General features: G+C 52.9%; 2 protein-coding genes across 2 annotated transcripts; both read right to left on the reverse strand.

The window, feature by feature from the left end:
• Nucleotides 1-2,843: 2,843 nt before the first annotated feature.
• Nucleotides 2,844-14,571, reverse strand: KRT9 (keratin 9). The gene is made up of 9 exons (XM_015069585.3): nt 13,867-14,571; nt 8,185-10,619; nt 6,982-7,064; nt 6,707-6,863; nt 6,271-6,432; nt 5,435-5,560; nt 5,086-5,309; nt 4,240-4,703; nt 2,844-3,146 (listed from the first exon to the last, which is right to left on the reverse strand). Exons 2-9 carry the CDS (start codon nt 8,857-8,859, stop codon nt 3,127-3,129), a joined length of 1,911 nt encoding a protein of 636 aa, XP_014925071.3. The 5' UTR covers nt 8,860-10,619; nt 13,867-14,571; the 3' UTR covers nt 2,844-3,126.
• Nucleotides 14,572-18,795: 4,224 nt separating this feature from the next.
• Nucleotides 18,796-23,275, reverse strand: LOC106972556 (keratin, type I cytoskeletal 14). Its single transcript, XM_027048849.2, has 8 exons — nt 22,658-23,275; nt 21,368-21,450; nt 20,651-20,807; nt 20,323-20,484; nt 20,094-20,219; nt 19,782-20,002; nt 19,642-19,688; nt 18,796-19,081 (listed from the first exon to the last, which is right to left on the reverse strand). The coding sequence occupies exons 1-8, from the start codon at nt 23,186-23,188 to the stop codon at nt 18,984-18,986; spliced, it is 1,425 nt and encodes a 474-aa protein (XP_026904650.2). The 5' UTR covers nt 23,189-23,275; the 3' UTR covers nt 18,796-18,983.
• Between the last annotated feature and the right edge of the window lie 4,569 nt (nt 23,276-27,844).

A 27,844-nucleotide genomic window follows, 5' to 3' on the forward strand; every position in this document is an offset into this window, starting at 1 on the left:
TCTTCTTTCCTTATCCCAATGAGCAAAGAATAACAGAATGTGTTTGCTTTCATCTACAGAGAAAGAAGTACATCTTTCCCAGGATATGCAGAGAATCAGACTTGGAGTATATGCAACCAGAAACAATGCTCAAATCGTTCTAAAGGATTTTGCCAGGAAGACACCACGGCTGTTGCTGCTGGACAGACATTGCAGCTTAAACTCTCCATGTTGAGCACTGCATATCCCTGCAGGGCCACCACTACTGTGGCCTCAGTAAACATCCCCTGTGTGTCTCTGCCCCAGCTCTGTTCCTGCCATATTAGATTCCTTCACGTTCAAATCAAAGTCTTGTGTGGGAGCACCTGATTGGCAGAGCTGGGTCACATGCACGTGCCCTAGCTGCAAGGGAGGTTGGGAAAGCAAGGTTCTGGCTTCTCCCTTGGGAAGCCTCAGACTCAAGGTGGACAATCTTGAGGTAGAAAGGTAGAGAGAAGATTAAAGTGGTAGGAGAGGAAGACAGCTTGAAGCAGGAAGAGAACCAGAGAAGAGAGTAACCAGTGGCACAGTAAGGGTGGAGCACTAGCGAAATGATCACAAATTCTCACTGCTCCAGCAACTTGCTAGAGCCATCTTGGACCCAGAGACACTATCCAGCTTCCATCTTCATAAACCCCAGGGTCTTGGGTTTTCCTGAGCTTCCGTGTTACTTGTTGTCCTAAGTTTACCTTTATGCAACCTCTCCCCCAATAATTTGGCCAATCTGTGGCATATTTTGCTTTCCCAGGGCGCCTGGGTGGCTCAGTCGGTTAGGCATCCAACTCTTGATTTCGGCTCAAGTCATGATCTCATGATTCGTGAAATCGAGCCCCACATCGGGCTCTGGGCAGACAGCATGGAGCCTGCTTGGGATTTTCTCTCTCCTTCTCTCTCTCTGCCCTTCTCCCCACCTCCAAACAAATAAATAAAGTGTGGTTTTTTAAATGTGTTTTTTAAAAGTGTATTTTCCAAAGATCACTATATCCCATTCCACATGCTGATCTTCAATGTGACATTGACACTCCTCCATCTTGATATGGGATCTGTACTTGTTTTCTATTCCTGCTTTAAAAATTGCTGCAAATGTAGAAGCTTAAAACAGCACCCATTTATTAGCCCACAGCTCTGCAGGTGTTTTCTGTGAAGGGTGTTACAAGGCTGAAATCAAGATGTTGGCCAGTCTGAGTCCTCATCTGGAGACTCTGGTGGAAAATCTGCTTCCAAACTCTTTCTTGTTTTTGGAAAAAAATCCGTTCTTTGCAGCTGGAGGACCGAGGTCCCCTTTTTCTGGGTGGCTCTCAGCTTCTAGAGGCTACCCACATTTCTTGCCATATGCCCCTTTTCATCTTCAAGCCAGCAATGGCAAATCAAAATCTTGCGCTTCACATCTCTGACTTCCTCTTCTATGATCATCCAGAGAAAACTCTCTCCTTTTAAAGAGCTTATATGATTATGTCAGGCCCACTGGATAATCTCCCTATCTTAAGGTCAACACAGTAGAGACCTTAATTATTTCTCCAAAATCCCTTCGTAGCAATACCTAGGTTCATGTTTGATTGAATAACTGGGGTCATCTTAGAATCCTGCCCCCTGCAAGGTCTATGCTTCCTCCCTTGGATCTAAGCAGGCCCGAGCACTACAACAGAGGGGAACCCTGCATGACTTCCAAGTCTAGATAATAAAGCAAAACAACTTCTTCCAGCATGTAAGAATTCTGGCTGCCCTGAAGCTACCCTGCTGGAAGGGTCACACTGAGAATCTCCATACAAAGCTACTGAGGAGCCCCTGCAGGGCCAGCCCCACATTTGAGTCTTTCCAGCCCAGGTGCCAGACAGGTGAGTAAGACTTCAAATGACTCCAGCCTGTGAGGCACAATGACACCAAGTGGAACAGAGGTGAGCTGTCCCCACCAAGCCCCCAAATCAATGTTATTGTTTTAAGCTTCCAAGCTTTGGGGGGTTTAACATCAGCTGTGATAATATCCGGAACACAGGCTGAGGGGCTGTCCATCCCTTGTCAGGAAAAGTAATTCTATATCAGGCCCATCAGAATCTTTGGAGAACATTGTTGGTTGCTGTCAACATTGTTGACAGGGATATATGTCAAGGCGTATACAATATCCCTTACTTTGCCTTGGAGCTCTTTTATTTGGGCTATATTTTTTGCCATCTGTGAAATCTTCCAAAGCAAAAACCACATGGTGTTTGCCTTCTTTCTCTCTGTACCAGACATAGGACCTGCTAATAGGCTATGGCAGATTGTTTGCAAAAACTGGCCTCAGTCATTGCCCTTCCTATATCCATGTCCTTGCCCTGTGACTTTGTAGCTCCTCCCATTGAGAAGAGTCTATTTCCCCTGCTTTTGAATCTGGCCAAGTCTGGGAGTTGTTTTGGGCAGTAAGATAGAGCCAAAGTGACTACTCTGAGCCCAAGCCCCAAGAGGCCTTGCACACTACCACTCACTCTCCTGAGACACTTGCTTGAGCTAGCCAACTGGAGGATGAGAAGTATGTGTGTCATTCACCCCCAGCACCCCCAGGCAGCATGTAGCCAAGCCCCAGAGGCAGAGCAGCTAGCCAAATTGCAGTTGGCCACAGATGCTTGAAGGAAAATAGAACTGCCCAGTCTAAACTACCAACTGCAAAATCATGAGCTAAATAAATGATTATTATTTTAAGCCACTAAATCGTGGGTTGCTTTGTTACAAGCAAAAGTCAACTGATAGAAAACCTGACCAACACTTTGCAAAGTGGATTCAGTTGATTCTCCCTTCACCTCCTTTCTGTCCCTTCTTAATCCCAAAGAACAAATGGGTCAAAGTCCAAGTTTGATTTGCAGTAGGAAAGCTTTATTGGGAAATTGAGATCAGGCAGGAAGTGGGATCACCCCCAGACCAGACAGTTGGAAGAGAGGTCTCCCCAGCCCTCCTAGGGGAGGGAGCCAGTGAGCAGCCAGAGGCACACATGCCCATTCAGCCCAGTCCCAAATGAGCCCTGGGACTCGTTGCCAGCCATCCTTGATGTCAGAAGGCAATAAGCAGGCTTTGTTGGGGGGCTGCCCGTCTGGGGGACACTCAGCTGAGGCGGAGCCAAAAACATTTACAGGAGCTCTAGTATCGAATCTGATAGCCTGTAGAGAGATGGAAGAGAGGTAAGGGTGAGAAGGGAGGACTTAGAACACAAGACAGAGAAACCAAGACTTAGAGAAAGATAGGCAAACTGAGAGCGAGGAGACTGGAGCTCAAAGAGCTGGAAGGACCTTGGGGTCCTAGTGGCCCCCATCCAATTCCTAAAGCTCTCCTGCAGCAGCCCTGACTGATACTCTCCCATTTCTGAAGATGAAGTTTCATGAGCCTGGTCCCTCTTCCATTCAATAGCCTTATTAGTACATTTCTTGGATATTGAGGTAAGTATGGCCCAGCCTCTGCCCATACATGCACATCCATGGCCCTGTGGTTCCTCTTGTTGCACAAAACCACACCAGACACCTTAGACAAGGACAGCTTCCATGCACCTCAAGGTTTCTCTGAGCTAAACATCCCCGGTCATGTTACCCAGACTTTTTACTACAATTTCATATAATTCATAAAATTCAACATGCACAAGGGGAAAGTTTCTCTGACCTAGAGACCACTTCACGGTGTGACTCTTACATTACACTTTTCTGTTCAGTGTATGCCCCTTTAGATAGTTGCACCATATAACTGATTTGTATGAGCCAACCACTGACTACAGTACCTGAACCTCTTTTCTACCTGAAATGTTGCCAATCCAGGTCTTCCCATCCTCACGATGATGGAAAGTATTGGCTGTGGAGACCCACAGAGCTGAGTTCCTCATTTATTGATTGTATGACCTTGAATAAGCTACTTCTCTTCTCGGAACCTCATTTCCCTTATCTCTAAAATGGGAATAATAATACCACCTCATAGGGTGTGATGGGAAACATATAAGATAATGCACAATTTCCAACCAAACTCCTAAGCTATGGAGACTCAGGCCATGTAGATTTGGTCCTAGCCTCACCCAAAGGTTTGTCAAAATTAATGATAATTAAGAAATAAGGGCAAGTCTATAACACCTTACTAGAGACCTCCCTAAAATCTAGCTCTGTTCAGAGTACGTATCCCCTAGAGAAGCTCAAAGATACTCAAAAAGGGGTGGTACCATGACAGCTTAACACCCGTGCCTCCCTGACCCCATGAGCTAGAGTTGTCCCTTACCTTGTGTATCATCACATTCACCAGATTTTGAGGAAGAGGACTGGGACTGAGATGATCTTCCACTTCCTCCTCCATAGCTGCCACCACTTCCTCCTCCAGATCCACTTCCTCCTCCGTAGCTGCCGCCACTTCCTCCTCCAGATCCACTTCCTCCTCCGTAGCTGCCACCACTTCCTCCTCCAGATCCACTTCCTTCTTCACAGCTGCCACCACTTCCTCTCCTGCCTCCACTTCCTCCTCCAGAACTACTTCCTCCACCATAGCTGCCACCACTTCCTCCTCCGTGGCTACCTCTACTTCCTCCTCCAGAACTACCTCTTCCTCCATAGCTGCCTCCACTTCCTCTTCCATGGCTACCTCCACTTCCTCCCCAGGATCCTCTTCCATGACTGCCTCCACTTCCACCGTGATATCCACTTCCTCTGCCACCTCCAGAGCACCTTTGTCCAGATTCATGAGATTCACTGAGAATGAAAGATAACACAGAGAGAAAATGAGAGACCCCACTACATATACAAGGATGGACCTGAACAGAGTCAAGACCCAAATGTGAATCTTCCTGAGTTTTCCTTCTGCAAGCTAGAGGACAGACTAGGCTGGCACCACAGCTGGAAAGGAGAGCCTCCCTCTCCCTGGAACAAGGAGTAGTCCCTTTTCTCATTGTTACCAACCTCCTTTCCCAAAGCCCAGATGCCCCGAGGCTCCCCCACCGAATGGAGAAGTCCTCAACCCATAAGAAAGTTCCTGTGTACAGGAACTTTCCCAACTGCCTGTGTCCAGAGAGACAGATGCAATGTCAGGGACTTATCAATTCCTAGGGATTCCACAGAATCCTGGGGCACCTACAAGTCCTCCTGGCCACCCTCAAGGAGGCTGCGGTAAGTCGCAATTTCCTGCTCCAGCCGTGTCTTGATGTTGAGCAGAACGCTGTATTCCTGATTCTGGCACTCAATCTCTCCCCGGATCTCAGTGAGCTGAGCCTCCAGGTTACTGATCTGCTCCTGCAACTGCTGCAGCTGGCCACAGTAGCGGTTCTTGGTGTCTTCCAAGGACTTCTCCAGGGCCAATTTCTAGGGGGCATGAGGAGGCTATAAGAGGGATGCTACATCATAGCTCCTCCCCGTCCCACTCCTGGGGATTATGTCAAGCCTCCTGTGCCTCACGTTGGCAGAGGGTCTAGAGCAGAACGGCCAACCTTGCTGAGCTGAGACTGCAGCTCAATCTCCATCTCCTGGATGCTGTGCCGGAGCTGGGTCACCTCCTTGTTGCTGGACTCCATCTCCCGGCCACTATTTGTCACTTCCTGCTCCATCTGGCTCATCTGAAAACCCAAGAACTCAGTGAGAACCAGGCTGGACCAGAAGCTGCAATGGAGAAGGTTCTGCCCCACTCACCCGGACCTTTGCCTCCAGGACCAAGAGTGAGCCAAAACCAAAGACAAGTTATCCTGAGTCCTGGGTCTGCTAGCCAACCAGAGTAATCCAATTCTCTCAACTTAACATTCCCTCTCAGCAAGGCTCTAAGATTCTTCACACTTGTCCCCAAACCACCTTTCTAACCTCATTTCAAACCGACCCCCAAACACACACACACAAGCACGCACACACACACTAGAGACCATGCCCTCATATGCCAGGGTCGTGTGGTAGGCTCTGGAGGCTCAAGGAGAAAGGAAGACATCGGAGAGCTCAGTGTGGTATAAGAGGCACACCACGCACCTCTACTGGGGGGTCTGATAGCACGTAGACTTACATGAGTTGTTCATGCTCTGCCTTTGTTCACACATGTAATAAATTGTGAGCTTCTTGAGAGCAGCAATCTTATTGGCTCATGTCTGAGACATCAGGACTTCACATAAAGCTGTCACTGACAAGCCACTCAGTAATCATGTTTGTGGGCAATGACTGAAGCTGGATGGAGGACAGCTGAACCGAGAGATGGAGGGGTGGGAGGAGAGAGGGATGGGGTGGAGGAATGGAGGGATGCATGGAAGAAGGAGAGAAGGTTGAATGGGCAGCCCGCTCTGCTCACCTGAGTCTCATATTGCTCTTCAATGTCCCTACGGTTCTTAGCACTGATCCTCTCATACTGCTCGCGCATGTCATTGAGGATCTTGGTGAGATCTTTGCCAGGAGCAGCATTCATCTCCACGTTGACATCCCCAGAGTTCTGCCCAGTCAGCTGATTCATCTCCTGCCAGGGATGATGGGTCTATGAGGTCAAGGGGTAGGATCCTCTCCACCACATTTTAGCCCTCCCTGCTTTCCCAGAGGTACAAAAAAGGGGCACAGTTGGGAAGGCAAAGCCCAATCACCACCGTAGGCACTGCTAAGGAAGCACTGGGAGAGTGTCCTCAAAAGTCACGGAGAGGGTGTCTCCCAGGCAATGCCCCATAGCTGTCCCCCCATTGTCGCTGCACTTCCATTCCTCCCACTCCTCAATAAGCCATAAGTAGCCAGTGTCATACATCCTCATGATTCTTCTTGAGGAAAATCAGTTCCTCCTGCAGAGACTCATACTGCATTTCCAGGTCAGATTTTTGCATGGTCAGATCATCCAGCACCTTCCGCAAGCCATTGATGTCAGCCTCCACTCCTTGTCGCAGGGTGCTTTCCATCTCATACCTGCAGACCAGCCATGGGTGGGAATGAGCAAGAGGGCACAAGTCCCTACTGGGACATTTAGAGCACTAGGGGGTGGAGAAAGATTGTTGACAGCAGAGGGAGTGGCAGCCAGACTCACTTCATCCTGAAGTCATCCGATGTCATGCGAATGTTGTCAAGATCCAGGAGAGTCTTATGGTTGCCCACTGTGGTGTCCAGAATCTAAGAACAGAGGAGATGGCATGGAGCCCATGTTCCTCTGCTATGACCCACTGCTGGGAAGGCAAGAGGCCAGGCAAAGCCATAAGAGATGATGGCCCCATCCGGGAAGATGCTTAAAACGTAGGAGAAGCTTCCAACAGCTGGTACCTGGCACATACCCCTCACAGACTTCAGCAAGGATGTTCAGTGTGACATTCATTCATTCATTCATTCATTCATTCATTTGGCAAATTAGCTAAACTGAGAGCTCCTCAAGGACAGAGACCAAGTCTGGTACATCACTTTGTCTGCCGGAGGCAACACTGAGGGTGGTCATTCACTAGATTGAGTGGATGAATAAGTGGATAGATAGAAACATGGCTGGATGGATGAGTGGGTATATAGATGAATGGGTGGTAGGAGGATGAGTAGATACGGGCAGGTAGGGGGTATGGAAAAGTAGATTACTTCCATCCCCGGAGTTCTAGATCCTCTTCATCCCCTTAAACAACCAGCATGTGTGTCTGCGTCCAACTGGAAAGACCAAGACAGGCCCCTCTAGAAGCCCAAGAGAAGTAGGAAGGAAGAGATACAACTTCTAAGTTTCCCAAACTAGAAAGTTCGAAATTCTTAAAGAGTGAGAGGAGAGACACGCACAGATTACCTCCTCTCTTGAGCCACACGATCTGCTCCAAACAGGATTTTTTTTTCATATCATTACAGAAGTTTCGAACCAACAGGGACAAGAGCTGGTCTGCCCATCCCATGCATTAAATGTGTAGGAGAACAGATCCATAGAGGGCATCAGGTTTCCCAGAGAGGGCATAGTGAATTGATGGCAGACCCAAGACTGCATCACTGGCTCCCAGGGCAGTGCCTCCATCACTGTGCTCCCTCCACACTGCCTCTCCATTCCCAACTTAGGGTCAGGCCAAGAGGAGACCCCCCACAACCAGTCCCAGGCTCCCCCATGCTAACCTAAGCCTGTCCTCTCTTCTTCCCAGACTCTGAAAGTTGATGAAGCATGTGAGTGTGTGTGTGTGTGTGTGTGTGTGTGTGTGTGTGTGTGTGTATGAGAGAGAAAGAGAGAGAGACAGAGACAGAGACACCAGGAGAGAAAGATCAGAGTTTCCCCACCTACCTGGTTCTTGAGGTCTTCGATGGTGTCACAGTAGGGGGAGTAATCCTTTTGGAAGGCCATGGGTCCCTGCTTGTTATACCACTCCCGGATCTTACCCTCCAGTTTATTGTTGTCTTCCTCTAGTGCCTGCACCTTTTCCAAGTAGGAGGCCAGCCGGAAATTGAGGTTCTGCATGGTGGTCTTCTCATCAGCGCCCAGAATACCACCAGCACCACCATCAAAGTCACCGCCAAAGCCCCCAGATCCCCCAAAGCCTCCTGCAGAACCGCCACCAAAACCAAAGCCTCCTCCAGATCCACCCCCAAAGCCCCCAAAGCCTCCAAAGCCTCCTCCAGATCCACCCCCAAAGCCCCCAGAGCCTCCAAAGCCTCCTCCAGATCCACCCCCAAAGCCCCCTCCAGACACACCACCGAAGCGCCTGGAACCTCCACCGAAGCTACCAGCACTAAAACCACCCCCAGATCCTCCACCGTAGCTGGAGCCAAAACTGCCACCACCTCCCCTCCCACAGGCCCCGGAGCGCCCCCCTCCGTAGCCACTGAAAGAGCTGAATCGGCCCCCTCCTCCAGCGGCCCCTGAGGAGCTGACGCGACCTAACGAGGACATCATGCTGCCCCCGCCGCCCCTGGAGCTGCCTTGGCTCCGGTAAGAGGAGGAGAATTGTCTGCAACTCATGGCTGGCCCTGCTGCAGCTCGTGGGATAGGAGGCAGTCGTCAGAGCGCTGCTAGTTCCCGAGTGCAGGGTACAGGGCTGTCCCCAAGGCTTCTTACTTATACCCCCAGCTGAAGGTGGCATGCCTGGGTGTGCCCTCTGTCGGCACCAGCCTCCCCCCACAGACCTGAAGGAGGTCTGCGATCGGGAGGCGGCAGTGCTGCCCAGGCTCAGCGTCCTTCTCTGACTCCCCGGAGGCAGCCCAGCCTCTCTCCATTGTGTGGGGTAATTTGGTGATATTAGGCTGTCAGGGGGACCATAAATCAGCTCTGCCGCCAAGGGGGTGACCTAGATCCTGGAGTTTGGTCTCCAGCCGGCCTGGCAGCAGGTCTGAGACTTAGCCCCTCTGGGATAGGAACTCCTAGGAATAGAGTCTTCTCCCCCACTGATGGTTATCACTGTGTGCACCCCTCCCTGCTCCCACCTTGTGCCCACTGTGGGTGGGCTAGGACTGGGGGACCACGGGGTCATCCCCGAGGATGGAGGAGGCACAGTCCCAGCCCACAGAGAGCTGCCAGTGATGGTGGGAAGCCCAGCCCCTGCCCTCACGGAGCCCCAGTCTGATGCGGAACCCGGTCCTTGCTCTCAGAAACCCCAGTGTGACGAAGGAAGCAAATGACATGGCAGAAAGACCGCAACACAGCCACATGCCCACCAGCGCTCGGAAATAGCAAGCGGTGTTCACACAAAGGACGCGGGGAGAAAGACTGAATAAAGACAGTGGTACTGAGGCTGGCTGACCTTGGAGCAGGAAGGCAAGGGGCTCCACTGTCCTGATCCTTCAGCAGGGCCCAGCAGCGGGTATGGAATTGACCTTGGTTGACTGCCTAGTCCGTACTGAGCCCTGAGGGATACAGAGATGTGCGATTTCCCAGCCCTCCTGGAATGCGCAAGCCCCCTGCTCCTGGCAGAAGGTCCGAAGCGTGTTCTGGTGAGCAGGGCCAGGAGACAGCGGTAAGAAAGGCAGGGGACTCTGGTGCCAGACTACCCGAGGCAACCCCCGCTGCCCGCTCACGAGCTGTGTGACATGTGACTCTGCCACGTTATGTAATTCCTCGGTGCCTCCGTTCTCTCCTCTGTGAAAGGATGATGTTAATGGTGTGCCCATCTCCTAGGAAGAGACGCTTGAGAAGGGCTCCAGAAACGGTTTCACCACCTCTGATCCTTCAGCCCCAGAGGCCCTCTGGACTCTGCCCCCTCCTGGATCTTTACCATCAGCTCGCAGTGGCTCTCCCTGCCTCGCTCAGTCCGGACTCCTCCCCTGGGGAAAGTGGTCTTTCCCGACCTGGGCGTGACCACAGTTCTCCGACTTCCCTTCACCCCCAAGAGAAGGTCCACACTCTTGACACTCAAGGCCCAGGCCAGTCTTTCCATTCCAGCCTGACCGGCTGCCGTTCCCCAGACCCCCTAACCAAATCACGCAACGCTCCCAAACACCCTTCAAACCTCAGATGATGCTCGGGGCTTCCAGTTTGCTCCAGTCCAAATATCCCTCCGTCTTTTCTACCCAGAGACTCCTACTCATCTCTAGCGAACCATCTGTGTGCCCCCTCCTCCTGCGTTCTCTCCCTCTGGCTTTGCACTTTGCTCCATTGCAGTTTCCCATGCTTATGCATCTTGTACTTGTCCTGGTGCCCAGCACCGTGTCTCGTCCAAGTAGGATCCCAACACACATGGAGTAAAGGAACGACAACCGGTCATTCCAGTTAGGAGGTGCTAAGAGCTGAAAGAGAAATAAAGGTGAAAAGAGAGAGGCCAGGGTGGTCAGCAACAGCTTCTGAAAAAGGCAATGACCTCTGTGCTGTAGCTAAAGGATGCTTAGGCTTCACAAAGGACCAGTGTTTCTTGAGATGCTTTTAGGCAATGCACAGAGACTCTGCTAAATAATAGAGTCACATGGTAAGAAAACATTCCCTTTTTCCATTTTTCAATTTTCTGATCAGTCAAGGAGAAAATCTCAACTGGACTCTACAGCCCCTTCAACACCCGTCTGTAACTGCCCATCGTTGTTTCACAGACCAAAGCTGGCCTTGGGCTCAGAACCTTCAGGAAGCAACAGTGTCTAGTTAAGTTAAGTATTTATTTCCTTCCATTTCTGGCAAGTGATTCTGGTTTTCATTTTTTGCTAGTAATAGAGTAATAAAGGATTTCCTTCATAAACATCCATTTGTTGAAATGGGTTGGTTGAGTGCCCAACTCTTGATTTCAGCTCAGGTCATGATCCCAGGGTTGTGGGTTCGAGCCCCAAGTCAGGCTCCACACTGAGCATGGAGCCTGCTTGGGATTCTCTCTCTCTCTCTCTCTCTCTCTCTCTCTCTCTCTCTCTCTCTCTCCCTCTGCCTCTCTCCCTTGCTCTCTCTCTCTCTCTCTCTCTTTCTCTCTCTAACATTAAAAAATAAGGGACACCTGGGTGACTCAGTAACTTCAGCCTCCAACTTTGGCTCAGGTCATGATTTCACAGTTCATGGGTTCGAGCCCCACATTGGGCTCTGTGCTGACAGCTCGCAACCTGGAGCCTGCTTCAGATTCTGTCTCCCTCTCTCTCTGCCTCTCCCCCGCTAGAGCTCTGTCTCTCTCTTTCAAAAATAAATAAATGTTTAAAAAAATTTAAATAAATAAAATTTAGGGGTGCCTAGGTGGCTCAGTCAGTTAAACGTCCGACTTCGGCTCAGGTCATGATCTCGCGGTCTGTGAGTTCGAGCCCCGCATCGGGCTCTGCGCTGACATCTCAGAGCCTGGAGCCTGCTTCAGATTCTGCATCTCCCTCTCTCTCTGCCCCTCCCCCACTCGTGCTCTGTCTCTCTCTCTCTCTCCCCATCAAAAATAAATAAACATTTAAAAAAAATTTTTAATAAATAAAATTTTTAAAAAGACATGAAAGGTGAACAGATGTACCAAAATGCATTAACTATTTAAATGGGCAGTACAAAATATCAATATTAAATATTAAATAAAACATTAAACAGGTGATACATAAAATATTGAAGGCATTTCGTGAATGCCTAACACACAGGAAACTCTTAGACTGAAGTCAGTGGCAAGTGTGTTCTTTGTAAACCTTTCCCTGGTTCCCGTCAAGCTCTGCTGGTGACCCCAGCACCTGCCATGTGATTGGAGCCCTGGGAAGGCCCCTTCCTTTTTACCTCCTCCCCTGATCCCCATGAGCTGCTGCCACTCTGGGATGCAAAGCCCAGGTCTCGGTGCCCGAGCTGGATGGAGGAGGGGTCGGGGCAGCCGGGGTGAACAGGGGAGGCAAGAGCTAGCTGAGCAGCACCTCTGGGGCCCTATGCGTGCGCCCCCTGCAAATGCATTCGTGCTGGGGGCTCCTGAACGTCCATGCCTGACTGCGTCGAGGCAGTTGAGACCTGCCTGCCTGACCAGAAGGTCCCAGCGGGGGCACCTCTGCCCAGATGGCTCTAGTGACAGACGACACTTACCCAGCCGTGTTCCCGAGCCCTCCAAACCCTGCCCCCAGCCACCTCCTCAGCTCCCCCAGCTCCGGGCTGGCCCTAACCCTCCCTCAGCTCAGAGCTGCAGGCTGTAATCCTCAGACTTCCATTGTGGCTGCACAGGAAGGCCAGGTCGCCCGTGGGGACACCCAACTCCCAGGGGACCAGCAAGGCAAGACTTAACAGGCCATGTGCTCCAGGTTGACTGTCACCTCTGGCTGTCCCCTGAATTTTGGACTTATCTGGCCAATTTTCTGCCTGCACTGAAGGAACCCTGGTCACTGCCAGCTCCCCTCCCTTCCCTGGGTGCTAAGAGGTCCAGGCTTTTCTCCCACATCTGGGCCGCCCCTGCACATCTCCAGTGCCTGCCACCGTCTCCTGAGCCCTTGCTCTCTCTCTGCTCTCTCCATCTGGCACTCCTCATCGGGGCTCAGGGAAGCAGTGGTGTGGAGAGAGAAGGAGCTGCCTCCCGGCCGCACTCTCCCTACCCTGGGGGCCTTGGCCTGTTTCTTCATGAGAAGCCCTTCCATACACAGTTGTTGGGGCCATAAAGACAGTGCATGCGTCAGGCCCGTCTGGAGGGGTCCCTGGATGAATGTCCAGCTACTCCCCATGTGCGGCCCTGCCCCCCCACCCCTACCTGTCCTCTCCGCATCCGGCTCTACTTCCAATGCCAAGAGCAGCTTGCTGTACTGGACCACCCTACGGCCCGGAAATGAGGCCCTCCTCCAGAAGCCCCTGGGTGCCGTCCCTTCCCTCCCCCAAGTTCTCTGTCTGGCACAAGGACCCAGGCTGCGTGAGAGCAGTTCAGGGACGGGGCAGGCTGACAGATCCCTGGCCTTAGTGAGCGATTTCTTCTGGGCCATGTGACATGGCTCACTCTCCCACCCTCTCAGGGCCCAGGGGCTGCCCTCTGAGTCCCACCTCGACCACCTCCTGCAGGAAACCTCCAGAAGGTGAGTGAGAAATGGCGCACACACAGCCCAGGGACCCGAGGAGGAGCGGCCCTGCCTCTGCCGCCCCACACGCAAGACTGCCACCTGCACCCACGGTTCCAGCCTGCGCGGTGCAAGCCCTGCCTGCAGAGGGGGAGTGGGAGGGAAGGGGCTGCTGGGACTCAGGCAGGCAGAGGGACAGACAGGGAACCAGATCCCACCTGCGAGGTGTCCCCATAGGGCAGGTGTTAAGGGGACTGGGGGGATGAGGGGACAAGGACAGGCTTCCACTGGCCACAAGAGCCCTGCTGCTTGCCTGCCACCAGCCGCTCACACCCCAGACTTGCTGTGTCATTGAGCCCCAGGTGGGGCCCAAGGAAGGCCCTTAGTCATCCTGCGTGGCTGCTTGGGCGTGGAGCATGGGCCCGCCCCTCCATTACCTATCTAGGCAGGGACTGCCCACTGGCTCAGCGCCAGGCGCCTGCACCTGTTCTAATTCTTTCCTCACACATTAAGTGCCTGTCATCACCCCCACTTAACCAGACCCATGACACCAGGGGTCATGGCCAAGGGTGCGAGGGCATACCTGGCAAAGAGGTTCAGGGCACTAGCTTTTGGAGCCGGACAGGTCTGAGTCTGAAGCCAAGTTCTCCCACTCAATTTGGGAAGAGTCACTTCCCCTCGCTGAATCTCAACTTCCTCACTGTAAGTTTGGATTCATCATTTCTTGAATATTTACTCTGTTCCAGGCATTGTCTTGAGTGCTGGGGATAAAGTGGTGAGCAAGCCAGACATAAGCCCTACCTACCTTCTTGGACAGTTATGGGATAAAACAGACCCTCAAGAATAAAGGTATATAGGGGCACCTGGTGGCTCAGTTGGTTAAGCACCTGACTTTGGTTCAGGTCATGATCTCATGGTTCGTGGATTCGAGCCCCGTGTTGGGCTCTGTGCTGACAGCTCAGAGCCTGGAGCCTGCTTTGGATTCTGTATCTCCCTCTTTCTTTGCCCCTCCCTTGCTCTCACTCTGTCTGTCTGTCTGTCTCTGTCTCTCAAAAATAAATATTCAAAGAAAAGTTTTTAAAAAAGAATAAAGGTATATAATTCAAAACTGGGGTGAGTACTATTGGTAGGGAAATGGGGAGCACATGACAAAGGTGTGACCCCATCTGGGAGATCGGGGAGGGTCTCTCTGAGAAAAAGACACTTCAGTGAAGGTGAGTAGAAGTGTCCTCGGGAAGATATAGATAGCATGTGCAAATGTCCTGAGGTGGGAAGAAGCAACGTGACTGCAAAGGCAGAAGGCCAGTGCGGCCAAAGTGCAAGGTTTAAAAGAGCTAATGTAAAGCTGCTGGTGTAGGACCAGCACCTAATGGGACATTTTCCTGTCAGTGGCATTGTGCCTGCCCCCTACTTTCCCCCGGAACCTGGTGGACAACTTGGGTTCTCAGTCCTCTCTCTTATTATCAGTCTACCCCTCTGGTCTGCTGAGCCCCTAGTAAGACCGAGGACCTATGCTCAGTGGGACCAGGAAGGAGAGGACACAAAGGTTGGAGGATCATGGTTTCTTCCATCAGGAACTTCCACGGCTCCAGGCAAGACCCCCATTGCTTTGCCTGCCCTATGGTAATCTTCACAATTAATCCTCACAATGGTTGAATGAGGTAGATACTAACTTTTAAATCATTTTACAGGTGTCTAAATTGAGGCTCAGAGAGGCTGAGTGTCTTGGCCACAGTCACAGAGCTAAACAAACAGAAGGCGGAACACGGTTTGTCTTGCTGTGAGTGGGAGCTAAGATGAACATGGGCTCAGGGCTCCCTCTCCCAACCTCACACGCCTTCTGGGTCTCTCTCTGCTTTCCCCCACTTTGTCTCTCTCCTTGTTTCCGTCTGTCTCAATTCACCCCCAAGTTCCTCCACATGTAAATTTCAACAACTATGTATGAGGGAGGGAAGGAAGGAGGGAAGGAAGGGGGGAGGGAGGGAGGGAGGGAGGGAGGATCCTCACTGCTTAATCCCAGCCCAAGGCCTTCATTATCTTGTCTCTCTCTCTCTCTGACTCTGTCTGTATGCATTTGTTTCTATCTCTCTTGTCTTTTTCCCCTTTCTCCCATGCCAAAATGCCCCCAAAGTTCGTCAGAATACCTCAAAGGAAAAGGCTTCCTTTTCCCGGTCTGGCCCTACAGCTAATAGTGCCTCACAGGAAGGCCCCGGCAGGAAAGTGCTGGCCCAGCAAAGGACAAAGGAGGAGCTGCTCGTGTTTGTCCTATCTGCCTGAAGCCAGGCCATTGCCCTGGAGTCCCTAGCGTCCTCTTGTCCCCTCTGTGGCAACATCTAAGCTCAGTGAGGTGGGCCAGGCCGGGACATCAGGACACCCAGCCTCTGGGGCCTCAGGCTTCCTTGGGGCTGCCCCCTCTGACGCTAGCCTATAGGACTAGTTGGCTACGTTGCCCAAACCAGGTCATCTGTGGCCTCGGGGAGGGGCCTTTCACCAGATCCGATAACCATAGGGAGATGTGCCACTTGGGACTGTAGAGTTCCCAGAGCACAGTGAAGTTCCTCTCACAAGAAAAAGTCAAGTTTCTCCCACAAACTAACGAGGACCCAGAGTTTCAAGGTGGGCCTATCCCATAAGACGGAAACCTCGGAGTGAGTTGGGAAAAAAATTCATGCTCGTCCCCTGGGGCTCTCAGCTCCATCCCCTCCCTGAGAGAGAACACACAGGAATGGAGCGCAAACCTGGTCAGGGACCAGAGGCCTGAGCACCCGGTCCACTTTCAGTCTGTATAGGCCACTGTGGCCCTAAGTTGAGGAGGTTGGAAGAGCCGTCTCCCTGATTCTCCCAGCACTGCCCTTCTGCGCTGTGCGCTGTGCGAGGGCGGGGAGAGAGGATCGCTCTTCCCAAATTGCGGAAGTGAAGCCAGAGGGTCACGTGACCTGCCCCGGGCCTCTAAGAGGCCATTCCTCCTACCTCCACTAGACTGTGCTGTGGAGTCACTTTCTCGGTTTCCTGTTATTCCGATCTGAGGTGGTGGGAGGGGAGGCAGTCTCGCCATTGTCAGAGTGGCTGACCCAGGTCTTCGGGTGTGTTCTTGCGGTGCCAGGCCTTGTGGGCAAGAGCACTGGTCAGCAGCAGGGCCCAAAGTGTTGACTCTGCTCTTCCCAGTGGGGTATGATGGCAGGGGACCCCAAGGAGGGGTGGCCTCCATGAGGGACTCTGGTAGGCAGCTCCACCTGCTCTTTTTCTCTGGGGCCCAGATAGGGTGGAAGTCCCTCGAGGCCCATGTTTGAGCTCCTCGCTTCCCACTTCTGACCCTGCTATCAGCCAGGTGGCCTCCAGCCGCCATCTTTACTGTCAAGCAAGCCCACACCCCCTATATTCCCTCCAAACGTCAATGGCAACCAGTCAAGAGAGGAGGAAGCTCACCCCACCACCTTCAAGTCTAAGAAATCTCACATTCTATATTCCTCTAAGGCAAATCTCTTTCGGGGGTGGAGAAGCTTTAATCTGCCACCACCTCCAAGACAGAGTGATGTCTGGGGATTCTTACGCAATCTGGAACATTCTAGGCTTCAGTCTTCGTTGGCAACCACTGAAAGGTTTTGCTCTTCGTCCAGGTCCGTGTGGCCTCCCAAATGTGAACTTTTCCCCGGGTTTCTGCCACATGTGAGCTCATCGCCCAGCTGGGAACACTAGACCCCAGAGTCCACCATCCTCGGGGGTAACGTGTGGCCCTCTGCACCAGGGCACTATCATTCTTCGGGCCACCAAACTACTCCTTCCCAGGATCCAAGGAAACTTTTCCAAACACCCTCCTCCCTGAGTGGCCTATCCTCACATACCTCCAAAACTAAGCATCCGTCCCCAAAATGACACACCCTCCCCCGGAGATCACCCCAGATAAACTCTTCCTAATGACAAAACTCAGGTAAAAAGACATTCCAGAGTTTCAGGAGCACAAAGCAGACGTCTCTTCCCTGGGGTGAAGATGAAGTGAGGAGAAATCAACATCACTTCATTCCAATTCCTAACAACTCACCCTTTTACTGTACCATTTATAGAGCACTGACTATGTGCCAACCACAAAGCTAAACTCATTGCCTGCATGAGATCATTCTATCTACCATTGGCCTTATGTGGTAAGCGTTTTCATTCCCCATTTTGTAAAAGAGGATCTTGTCCAAACTCTTCCATGCTAGTCAGTGTGGGAGCTGGGACTCCAATTCAGGGTGTCTAATTCCAAAACCTAGGCTTTTAGGTCCCTTGCTCTCAAGGACTAAGTCTTTCTTTAACCCATGCCCCATCCTTGGCTCCCCCGAGAAGTTTCATTCACACAGCCAAATGAATGAGCTCTTGAAACTGACACAGTGACTAGTCAACTCTTTCCTAGCTCCGGGCAATGAGCCCTACCCACCTCTGGAATTTTCACTAGCACTCAGATGATCTTCCCCTTCCTCCTCCTTTTCCAGCTCCCTACAGACAAGAAAAAAAGACACTTCCACCAGAGAAGTCTCCTGCAACCTACAACCCAGGTTCTTACTGTGCATTTACTTGCTGGATTCTCATATTAACTGCAAGAAACAGAGTTCCCCACGCTTACTATATAAGTGGGGAAACAGACTCTCCGAGATCACAGAGATAATACAGAACAGAGTCAGGGTTAGAATCCTGTCTGTCTGTTCCCAAAGCCTCTAAAAATGCCCTCACCATGGATGGCAAATCACCACACACGAGAGGTAGCTCCCCCAGTATTACTCACAGCTGTGCCTGAGCCTGCACTGTGCCAGGTTCTGTGCTGGTGGCCTTACGTGCATTCTTCCAGAAAATCCTCACAAAAAGCCCATGAGGTAGGTACCGTCATTGTGCCCACTTTATGGATGTGAAAACTGAGGCATGGAGATGGTAACCAACCTGCCCTACGTCAACTGAAAGCAGGCAGTTTCTATCCCAGCTCTAGAGACAAGAGCAGGTGGGATGGAAGGAAACAACGTCTCAGTAAAGCGTGAGTTCTTACTGGGTTTGTGGACCTCCACTGATGAGCCTTAGGGGACCCAGGAACCTCATGGATTATGTGCAAGTGTGTGTGTGCTTATCGGGCTGGGGGAGGAAAGAATATCTATAGCTTTCAGTATATTCTCAAAGAAATCCCTGATGACAAAACTGTTAAAAAAAAAATCTTTAACCTGCTGCAGTGCCTGGCACACAAAAGGCACTCAATGATATTGGTGAATAAACAAACTAATAAATAAATGAGTAAACAAATAAGTGAGTGAGTGAATGAATGAATGTGCCTCCATGACCTTGGAGACACCACAAACGACCTAGTACACACATCCATCTCTATCTTTTGAGATGGTGAAAGCCATTCCAGGACCTGAGCCCAGTCTGCCCCCAAGCCCTTTTTCCCAGTCCCAGAGGCCACAGCCAGGTGTTAATGACAGGCTTCAAAGAGAGGCTTCCCCCGCTTTCTCCCCACCTCCACTCCTGACAATGACCAGGTAGAGGCGGGAGCTGTGCAACTCAGATAATGAAGCTTTATTGAATGCCAGGAGAGGGCAAGGGTGAGGCAGGACTCAAGTGTGAAGTTCTTGGGGGGCAAGAAAGGGGATTCCCTAGTGTGGTCTGTATCCACACGGCGGGGAAGCAGCGGGGGGGGGGGGGGGGGGGGTTGCTCCTAGGCCTGAGCAATGCTGAGCAGCCTTAGTTCTTGGTGCGAAGAACCTGCTCGTGGGTGGACACCACCTTGCCATCGTGCACATCCATGACCTTGGTGCGGATCTGGCGACTGGAGGAGGTCACTGGGGAAGAGGGGAGAGAAGGTGTTACCAGCAGAGGACAGGCAATGGAGAAATCAGGAGTGGGAAGACCAGGGAGTTGGGAAGACTTAAGCAGACTATCTCCCTGTTGCCCTCTCCCCTGATTATCTCTTCACTCACTGCTCTTATCCCAGCACTGATCCCATCTGCACAGTTTTTTCAGCCTAGAGCTCCCGAAGGTAGGACAGAGTCTGTGTTCTCAAACTGGAGGCTCCTAAGAACTCAGATCAGCTTGGTTCAGTCCAGATCAACCCAAGTGGACTGGTCTTGAAGGGAAGACCCATGTGGTGTCCTGTCCGTGGTGCTGACCATCAGAACATTGGAGTCTGCCACAGACACCAGGTGACAGAAGTAAAAAGTGGAGGCCACTAACTCCTAGCCCTAAGGAAGGTTTATAAAATGGCTTCTTCTACCCAAGTAGGTTTATAAGGGATCTTGGGTGAGAAAACTCTAACTCAACCCCTCAAAAAGCCAATTCTCTGGACCTGCTGGGAGACAGGAAGTGGTCACGAGTCCAGTCTTGATGAGAAGGAAAGTCTTACCGTCTCTGGACGACTGAGAGCCAGAGGAGAACTGGGAAGAAGAGAGGCTATGAAGACAGAAAAGGGCAAGATCATTAGACACATGGCATACAGCAGGTGAATAGTGGGGGCAGGACCCGGAAGGAGGGCAGTGCACTCACTGAGCATCCTCGCCCTCCAGCAGGCGGCGGTAGGTGGCGATCTCCTGCTCCAGCCGCGTCTTCACGTCCAGCAGGATCTTGTACTCCTGGTTCTGCTGCTCCATCTCGCAGCGCAGCTGGGCCAGCTGCTCCTCCACGTTGCCGATCAGGTCCTGGATCTGGGCCAGCTGCATGCAGTAGCGGCCTTTGGTCTCCTCCAGGCTGTTCTCCAGGGATGCTTTCTGTGACGGAGGGAAAGATCAAGGATCAGTGAGGGTAGCCACTCCCTCCCTCCCAGTCCTGGATCAGATCCAAGCCTGCCAGCTCCCCTACCATGCTGAGCTGGGACTGCAGCTCGATCTCCAGGTTCTGCACGGTGCGCCGGAGCTCGGAGATCTCGCTCTTGCCGCTCTGCACCAGCTCGCTGTTGGTGGCCACCTCGCGGTTCAGCTCCTCGGTCTGCAGAAAAGAAAAAAAAAGTCATTCACACTAGAAGTTCCTGGAAGGCGGGTCTCCTGGGTCCCTCCCCCACCCCTCCCCCTGCCCCCGGGATGACACCCACCTTGCTGAAGAACCAGTCCTCGGCGTCCTTGCGGTTCTTCTCCGCCATCTTCTCGTACTGGTCGCGCATCTCGTTCAGGATGCGGCTCAGGTCCACGCCGGGGGCGGCGTCCATCTCCACGTTGACGTCTCCGCCCACCTGGCCTCTCAGGGCGTTCATTTCCTGCACAACCAAAGAACGGTCCACAGTCAGGAGCCATGGCGACATGGCAACCAGTTGGGGTTCCCTCCTCTCCGGTGATCCTGGCCTGAGCATTGCCCACACCACCGCCACCCCATCTCAATCCCATCCTTTCCCTCCCAGCTTCATCTTCGAAGCTGGTTCTCACCTCCTCGTGGTTCTTCTTCAGGTAGGCCAGCTCCTCCTTCAGGCTCTCGATCTGCATCTCCAGGTCGGCCCTGGCCAGGGTCAACTCGTCCAGCACCCTGCGCAGGCCGTTGGTGTCGGCCTCCACGGTCATCCGCAGGTTCAGCTCAGTCTCGTACCTGGAATGATCCAAGACAAGAAGAATGGGACGTCCATCCTGGCCACACTGAAGGCTTTGTTCTCTGCCCCCTGCAGCTTCTTCCCATAGCTGGCACCCTGTGGGTGGTTTAGGGAGTCAATTTTGAAAATGGCGTGGTTGGACACAGCACCCATTGAGGACTCAGATCTGAACACTCCTGGGGGCAGGGAATAAGGCAGTTCATTAGGCTGCAGAATTCAGGGAGGGGAGACGCTTCTGGCCTCACAACCAGTAGCACACAGGCCTCCAAATGTGACTGCCTCCTACACTTCAGGGGCAGGTGGAGGAGTGGGGAAACGCTCTCCCTTAAAGCAATGGCACCCAAACCTGGCCATGGATCAGAATCACTCAGGTAGCCTGTTAAGAATAACTGAATCAGAACTCCAGGTTGGGGCCCAGGAGTTTTGTATTTTTACAAGCACCCCAAGGGGTTTTCATGTGGCCATCCTGGCAACCGGTCAGCCCTGTTTAGGGGACGCTGCCCCAAAAATACCCCACCCTGGGGAGATTGGACATCCTGAGTCACTGCTGCGAACTCACTTGGTGCGGAAGTCATCAGCAGCAAGGCGGGCATTGTCAATCTGCAGGACGACATTGGCATTGTCCACGGTGGCCGTGAGGATCTGCAGGTAGAGAGGGCACAGGTCGTCAGCCAAATGGACGTCACTAGCCAGACCTCACTGCAGCCTGCATACATCAGGCCTTTGCTTTCCTGCTCTCACCTGAGTCTCCCCTCCTCCCAAAAACCTTTGCCACAGCAACCTAAAGGGTAACCCCTGATGGCCCAGCTTCGACCCACGACTTTGCTGACTCCGGATCAGAAAAAAAATGGATAGAAAGAGCCCTGGCCTTGGAACAAAAAGCCCTTGAGTTATAGTCCTGGTTCTACCACTGATGAGTCTCAGGGTCTCAGTTCCCCTACCCACAGAGTGGAAGAGTGACCTAAGGTCCCCAAGTCTCCCTTCCTGGTCTGAATTCTCCTCTTTCTGTACAGGCCAATCTGCCCATATTCACACGTTCCTTTTAAGCTCGCAGAGCATGGGACCTCAGGTGTGACTTTCCCAAAAGAGGAGACCACACTAGCACAAGGGATGAGAAAAGAAGAAGCAGAGGAAATACTGAACCCCGGATTGGCTGCAGTCCTCTCCCTCACCATCTAATTTACCTAATCCACGTGAGGCATCAGAGCCAGGCACGAAAGGAAGCAGGATCAGCGGGGAGGGCTCCCAGGGTGAGGTTGGAGCAGGGGGTTGGGGCTGGAGTCAGGTGATACAAGTCCCCCAGGCTCCCTCCTGTGCAGGACACGTAAGGCGGGGCTCCGCTGATTGCCTCTCTGGGGTTTTTGTGCCCGCCTGCCGGTGGGGAGGGGCGCCGGTGCCAGGGCTCATGGGCGGCAGCCGCCACAGCCCAGACTAATGAGCTAATGAGTGGTTTGGGTGTCTAGCCTGGTCCCGTTACAGCCTCGCTCCTCCCCTGTGCTGGGGAACAGGTAGCTGCCTCCTGTATTAGCAAGTGGGCACACGGGTTCTGGCCTCAGCTCTGCCATTGATTCGCAGGCCACAGCACCTCTCAAAGCTCTGACTCCTTCCCCTGTAAAATGTAAGGGTAGGAATCCCCAGGCTCTCGCGGTCTGCGGTCTGGAGCCCCGAAGGGCATGAGCAAAGCGGGGAGACACTGACCGGCTCCACGGGGGGCGTCCAGAGCCAGAAGAAGGGATGCGGGGTTGGCGTCTGCCCGGTCTAGTAATCTAAAGATGCCAGTGGCCTGAGGCATCTATCGCTCCAGAGCGAGGGAGCTAGAATGGCAAGTCCTGCCGCCCGGTCCACACACCTTGTTCCTCAGGTCCTCGATGGTCTTGAAGTAGGGGCTGTAGTCCTTGGTCTCAGCGGGCCTCTGCCTCTGGTACCAGTCACGGATCTTCACCTCCAGGTCGGCGTTGGCCTCCTCCAGGGCGCGCACCTTGTCCAGGTAGGAGGCCAGCCGGTCGTTGAGATTCTGCATGGTCACCTTCTCGCTGCCGACCAGGAGCCCGTCACCACCACCAAAGCCACCACCGAAGCCAGCACCAAGGCCGCCTCCAAAGCCACCTCCAAGGCCACCACCATATCCTCCACCGAAGCCGCTACCCAGGGCCCCACCAAAGCTGCTGCTGCTGCTGAAGCCGCCACCGTAGCCGCCCCCCAGGCCGTAGGCCCCCCCGGAGGAGTAGCGGGAGGAGGAGACCGACAGGCCCCCGTAGGCGCTGGGGGCCCGGCAGGACCCTCCGGCCAGCACGGAGGACATGCGGCTGGAGCCGCCCCCGATGCCGCAGGAGCCCTTCATGGAGCTGGAGGAGGTGAACTGGCGGCTGCAGGTGGTCATGATGCCAGGAGGGAGGTGAGTGAGCGAGCGAGCGAGCGAGGCGGCAGAGAGGAGAGAGAGGTGCTCAGGTAAGTTGGAATAGGAGGTGGGTGCTTTATACTCCTGAGTAGGGGGCGGGCCTGGCATTTTCCATTCCCCTTGGCTTTCACCACCCACAGGCCAGTGCCAACTCCCAGTCAGATCCCTCCTCTCCCCCGCCTCATCACGTCTGTCATATTTTACTGGAAACTCATTGTTTAGGGTGTTTTTGGTTTCTTGTCCCACCAGGTGTGATTCACATAAGGAGGTGTGGGCCTGCAGGCTATACTTTCCCATCTGGCCCTGGGAGCCGCGGCCCTCAGGAGCCCGCGTGTTGGGCTCGGCCAGGCGGCGGGGAGCAGGACGTCTGCCCCAGAAACCTGGTGACCTGTTCTCCCATTAATGAGGTGGGCCTTTGACATCCACCCAGACATCACTCCAGGTGGCTCCTGGCTGGAGAAATGCCAGCATGGCAAGGCTACGTTAACCACAGTGATGCCCGCTCAGCATTACCGTCTATAAAAAGAGAGAAGTTCTTGGGGGGTCCTCCCAGATGCGACCCGCTAGGCTGTGCCGAGAAGCCTGTCACATCCCCGGAACACGCCCAGCCAATCAGCTGGCTCGGGCTTCCACCCTGACACCCCCATTAAAGGGAAATCTAGGCAGCTTTTCCCCAACCCTGAGCACAGACTCTAAGATCCTCCACGCACCTGTGGATGGGCCCATGGCATTGGCTGGCCAAGAGCAGGTGGCCAAGGGTGGGGGGCGCCTCACAGGCATAGCCAGAGACGTGCTAAAAGAGCATGGAGTCAGACTGAGTCTGGGCTCTACTGTGTGCCCCTGTGTGACCTGACATTTCTCCGAGCCTCAGTTTCCTCACCGTAAAGTGGGAGTAAACATCATCCACCCTGCCTACTGCAGAGTCAGCTCCGAGAATCCAAGTGGCAGTGTATATGTGAGGGTTTTATAAGCCAAGTACGGCACGAAGTCTGGTTAGCATTGTTATAGCCTCGTCTGGCCACAGAGAGGGTGCGCAACAGCCCTGGAACAGGACAGGAGAGCCTTTTTGCTTCTAGCCCCAGGTGTCTCCAGGCCCCCAGGGCAGCGGCAGTGGGAGAGGCTGGCTCGGGCACCCTGGTCTGAGCCCCTTGTGTTGCTGGCCCAAGAGATTTGGGGGTGGAGAGGCAGTGCAGGCACTTGGGAGTGTACTCGAGGGTCCCTGACTCCTGAGACCCTGAGGCTCAGGGGGACATTTCCAGGGGTCCCTTTGGTTCTGCCTCGGAGGCTTGCATATTGGGACCTCAGCTGCCCCACGTCTCCCGGGCAGCCTCCAGAGGCACCCCCTCCAGCCACACCCACCTTCCCGCCAGCCCCTCAGCCCCACGGACCCCAGCAGGCATGTTGGGAGGAATGCAGTCGTGTCTGGGGCTGCCTGACGCGTCCCATCTCCCCAGACAGGCCCCAACAGCCCCCGCTGCAGGCTCCAACGCTCTTCCTGGGATCAACAGCTCCCAGGAGGGAAGCAAAGCCTCCCTTTCCCTGCCACTCTGGCTGCCACCAAAGCACATGCCAAGGGAGCACCCCCTCTCCGGGGCTTAGGAGCTCAGAAGACAATGCTGAAACAGACACTTGAGGCTGTGGGCTCCCCAAATCTGCCGCCCAAGGACTTGCAAGGATGAGTAAGCAAGGGCCCCGCCTTGCCCCACCCACCCCTGACGGACACTCTAATCTCCTTCCAGGGAATGGTCCCCCACCCGGCCCAGCCCTACAACTACCCCAGTGAGAGGCAGCAGGGATTTTGGCTGAGGGACAGATGCATTTGTTAGGAGGCATACTGCCCTTGGGTGGGGCAGGGGGATACCTACCAGAGAAAAATGCAGCCTCCACAGAGACCTGCGGGACAGGAGTGGGTGAAGAGCCCAACACCAGCTTTCTCTGTGCTGCCCACCACCCTGTCTCCCTCCACGGCAGGAAGCCATGGATAAAATCCCTAGAGCGCAGGACGTGGGCAAAGCTCTCCTCCCCCAACCTTCCACCTGATTCTGTGGAACCCAAAAGAGGCTCCTTGTCCACCTCCAAGGGAAATCCAAAAGTAAAGAGCACAGGGAACCAGCGACATGTACACTCACGCACACAATCTAGGAAGAGACTTTTGCCAGCCCTCCTTGCCCCTCTGGACCCCGGAACCCCAGCCTGGAACACAAGTCTGAGGTCCCCCACCCCTTTCCGGCCAGCGCCCAGGATTAGACCCCTGGCCTTGATCCTGGGACTGATCTCTGCAGACGTGGAACTAGGCACAAATGGTCCAGTCTGGTGCTCATGACATTGGAGGAGAGACAGCTTTCTGGACAACAGGGATTAAAGGGATGAGGGCTTGTCCGCTGGGCCCCAGACTCCTAAACAAGCTTTAAGTGGGCACCATGACCTGGCCCTCACTCCACCTACCCCAAAGAGGAGGGGGCCAAAATGAGCCTAGGGTGGTGTCTCTTGTGGTTGGTGAGTCTTCCTGCCAGCCTATGGAGGGGAGGATCAATGCCAACCCAAACAGGTGAGGCGGAAGGGCCAAGCAGCCCCCCACAGAGCCTGCATTGTGTGCTGAGGATGGGCTGGGCACCAGGGGATGGGTTCCTAAGGAAGGAGGGGACCTAGTGACAGCCCAGTCTGAGGAGAGAGGCACAGCCCCTGTCTTCAGAGCCCCGTCTAATGGAAGAGACTGCCCCTGCCCTTAAGAAGCCCCCAGCCTGAAAGGGAAGAGAAGTATGCATCAAAAGTACTTAAGACATGGACAAGCATAAGAAAAGCACAATTCATATGTATTCGTTTCCTGGGACCGCTGTGATAAATTACCCCAAGCTTTGTGGGTTAAAACAACAGAAGTGTATTCTCTCACTGTTCTGGAAGTCCAAAATCAAGTTGTCGGCAGGGTCACACTCCGTCTGAAGGCTCCAGGGGAGAACCCTTTCTTACCTCTTCCAGCTCCCAGTGGCTCCTTGCAATCCTTGGTTTGTGGTGACACAACTCCAATCTCCGCCTCCGGCTTCACGTGGCTCTTTGTGTCTGTGTCTCTCTCTGTGTCCTTTTCTGTCTTTTCTAAGGACACGCATTGGGTTTGGTGCTCACCCTAACCCAGTGTGATCTCATCTCAATTTTTAACATAATGGCATCTGCAAAGACCCTGTTTCCAAATCAGGTCACATTCTGAGGTTCCAGTGGATGTGAATTGGCGGGGGAGCGGGGGGCACTGTCCAACCCACTACATGTGTAACGGACCAGGAACTGTCCACATCACAGCAGGAGTGGTGAAAACGTGGTGGATGAATGACTGTGATAAGATGCCGGCAGGGCCGATCTGGAAGGCTTCTGGGGGCAGCTGTTAGCTCAACATAGAAGGGTGCTGGGGAGTGGGCAGCAGAGAGACAGAATTCTCAGGTGTCCGGGCCACGGTTCCCACCACCTAGTTTCTCTGGGTCCTTCACGTATAGACAGCTGCTCTGGAGGAGAGCTTTTTTTTTATTTTTGTTTTAAAATTTTTATTTTGAGATAATAAAAAGTTGCGAAAGTAATACAGAGAGTTCATATGCGCCCTTCACCCAACTTCCCCAATACAATCATGTTACATAAATATTGTACCATGATTCAAACAAGTAAATTAACATTGACCCAATGCTATTAATTAACTACAGAGGTTACTTGAATTTCACCGGTTTTTCTACTAATGTCCCTTCTCTGTTGCAAGATCCCACCCAGGACCCCACATTCCATTGGTTGTCACGTCTCCTTGGTCTCTCCCAATCTATGACAGCTCCTCAGTCCGTCCTTATCTTTCATGACCTTGACAGTTTGGAAGGCGACTAGTAGAATATCCCCCAGGTTGTGTTCTCCTGATATTTCCTCATGATCAGATTGAGGTTATGCATTTTGGCAAGACAACCACAGACATGGTGTGTCCTTCTCAGTGCCTCAGCTCAGGTATGGAAGACATTAATTGAATGGGTCTTACTGCTGTCCATTGGCTAAGGTAGTGTTTGCTGGATTTCTCCATTGTAGCGTTACTGTTTTTCCCATTGAAATTAATAAATACCTTCAAGAAGATACTTTGAGACTATTCAATCATACTGTTTCTCCTTCAACTCCTTTTTTTTTTTTTTTTTTTGGACTAATTCTGCATCCATTTGTGGTGGGAAAGAGCTCTTGATCCCCAAGAGCTCTTCACCTTAAACTTAAGTGAGCTTAAGACCCTCATTCGCCCTGGACTCCTTGAAGGAATGTGGCTTTCAAGAAACACATTGGAGAGGGAAATCCAGGCCCAAGAAAGAACTCTTTCTTCCTTTCTAATCCAGCCCCCAAAGCCAGACTCTGTACCCTAAGACGCTCCCAGGCTACTTGCCTGGAAGACCTACCAACTATTTCTGTAGTCATTAATGTCTAGAGTCATTCCTTAGGCCCCCACCAGCCTGGAGGAAAAAATAGGACAGTCAGGGTCCTCCCCATGTCACAGGTAGGAAGTCTGAGGTCCATAGAGGCTCATAGTCAAGTGACTAATTAGAACCCCCCCTCTTTGGTATTCTCAGACCTCTGCCAGAGGCTGGGCTCCTCCTCTCCTCCCAGCAGAGTCCTATATCCCCTGCCCTTCCTTCC

Source organism: Acinonyx jubatus, chromosome E1 (genome assembly GCF_027475565.1).
Source record: "Acinonyx jubatus isolate Ajub_Pintada_27869175 chromosome E1, VMU_Ajub_asm_v1.0, whole genome shotgun sequence".
Taxonomy (NCBI): domain Eukaryota; kingdom Metazoa; phylum Chordata; class Mammalia; order Carnivora; family Felidae; genus Acinonyx; species Acinonyx jubatus.

Excerpts from the sequence above, each read along its gene's own strand:
- KRT9 (XM_015069585.3), bottom strand. The coding sequence starts at position 8,859 with ATGAGTTGCAGACAATTCTCCTCCTCTTACCGGAGCCAAGGCAGCTCC. Across the intron at positions 4,704-5,085 it reads GAGGGTGGCCAGGAGGACTT|TGAATCTCATGAATCTGGAC; the intron begins GTAGGTGCCCCA and ends TTTCATTCTCAG. Across the intron at positions 3,147-4,239 it reads TGAATGTGATGATACACAAG|GCTATCAGATTCGATACTAG; the intron begins GTAAGGGACAAC and ends ATCTCTCTACAG.
- LOC106972556 (XM_027048849.2), bottom strand. The coding sequence starts at position 23,188 with ATGACCACCTGCAGCCGCCAGTTCACCTCCTCCAGCTCCATGAAGGGC. Across the intron at positions 20,003-20,093 it reads TGCAGTCCCAGCTCAGCATG|AAAGCATCCCTGGAGAACAG; the intron begins GTAGGGGAGCTG and ends CCTCCGTCACAG. Across the intron at positions 19,689-19,781 it reads CTGGAGGGCGAGGATGCTCA|CCTCTCTTCTTCCCAGTTCT; the intron begins GTGAGTGCACTG and ends CTGTCTTCATAG.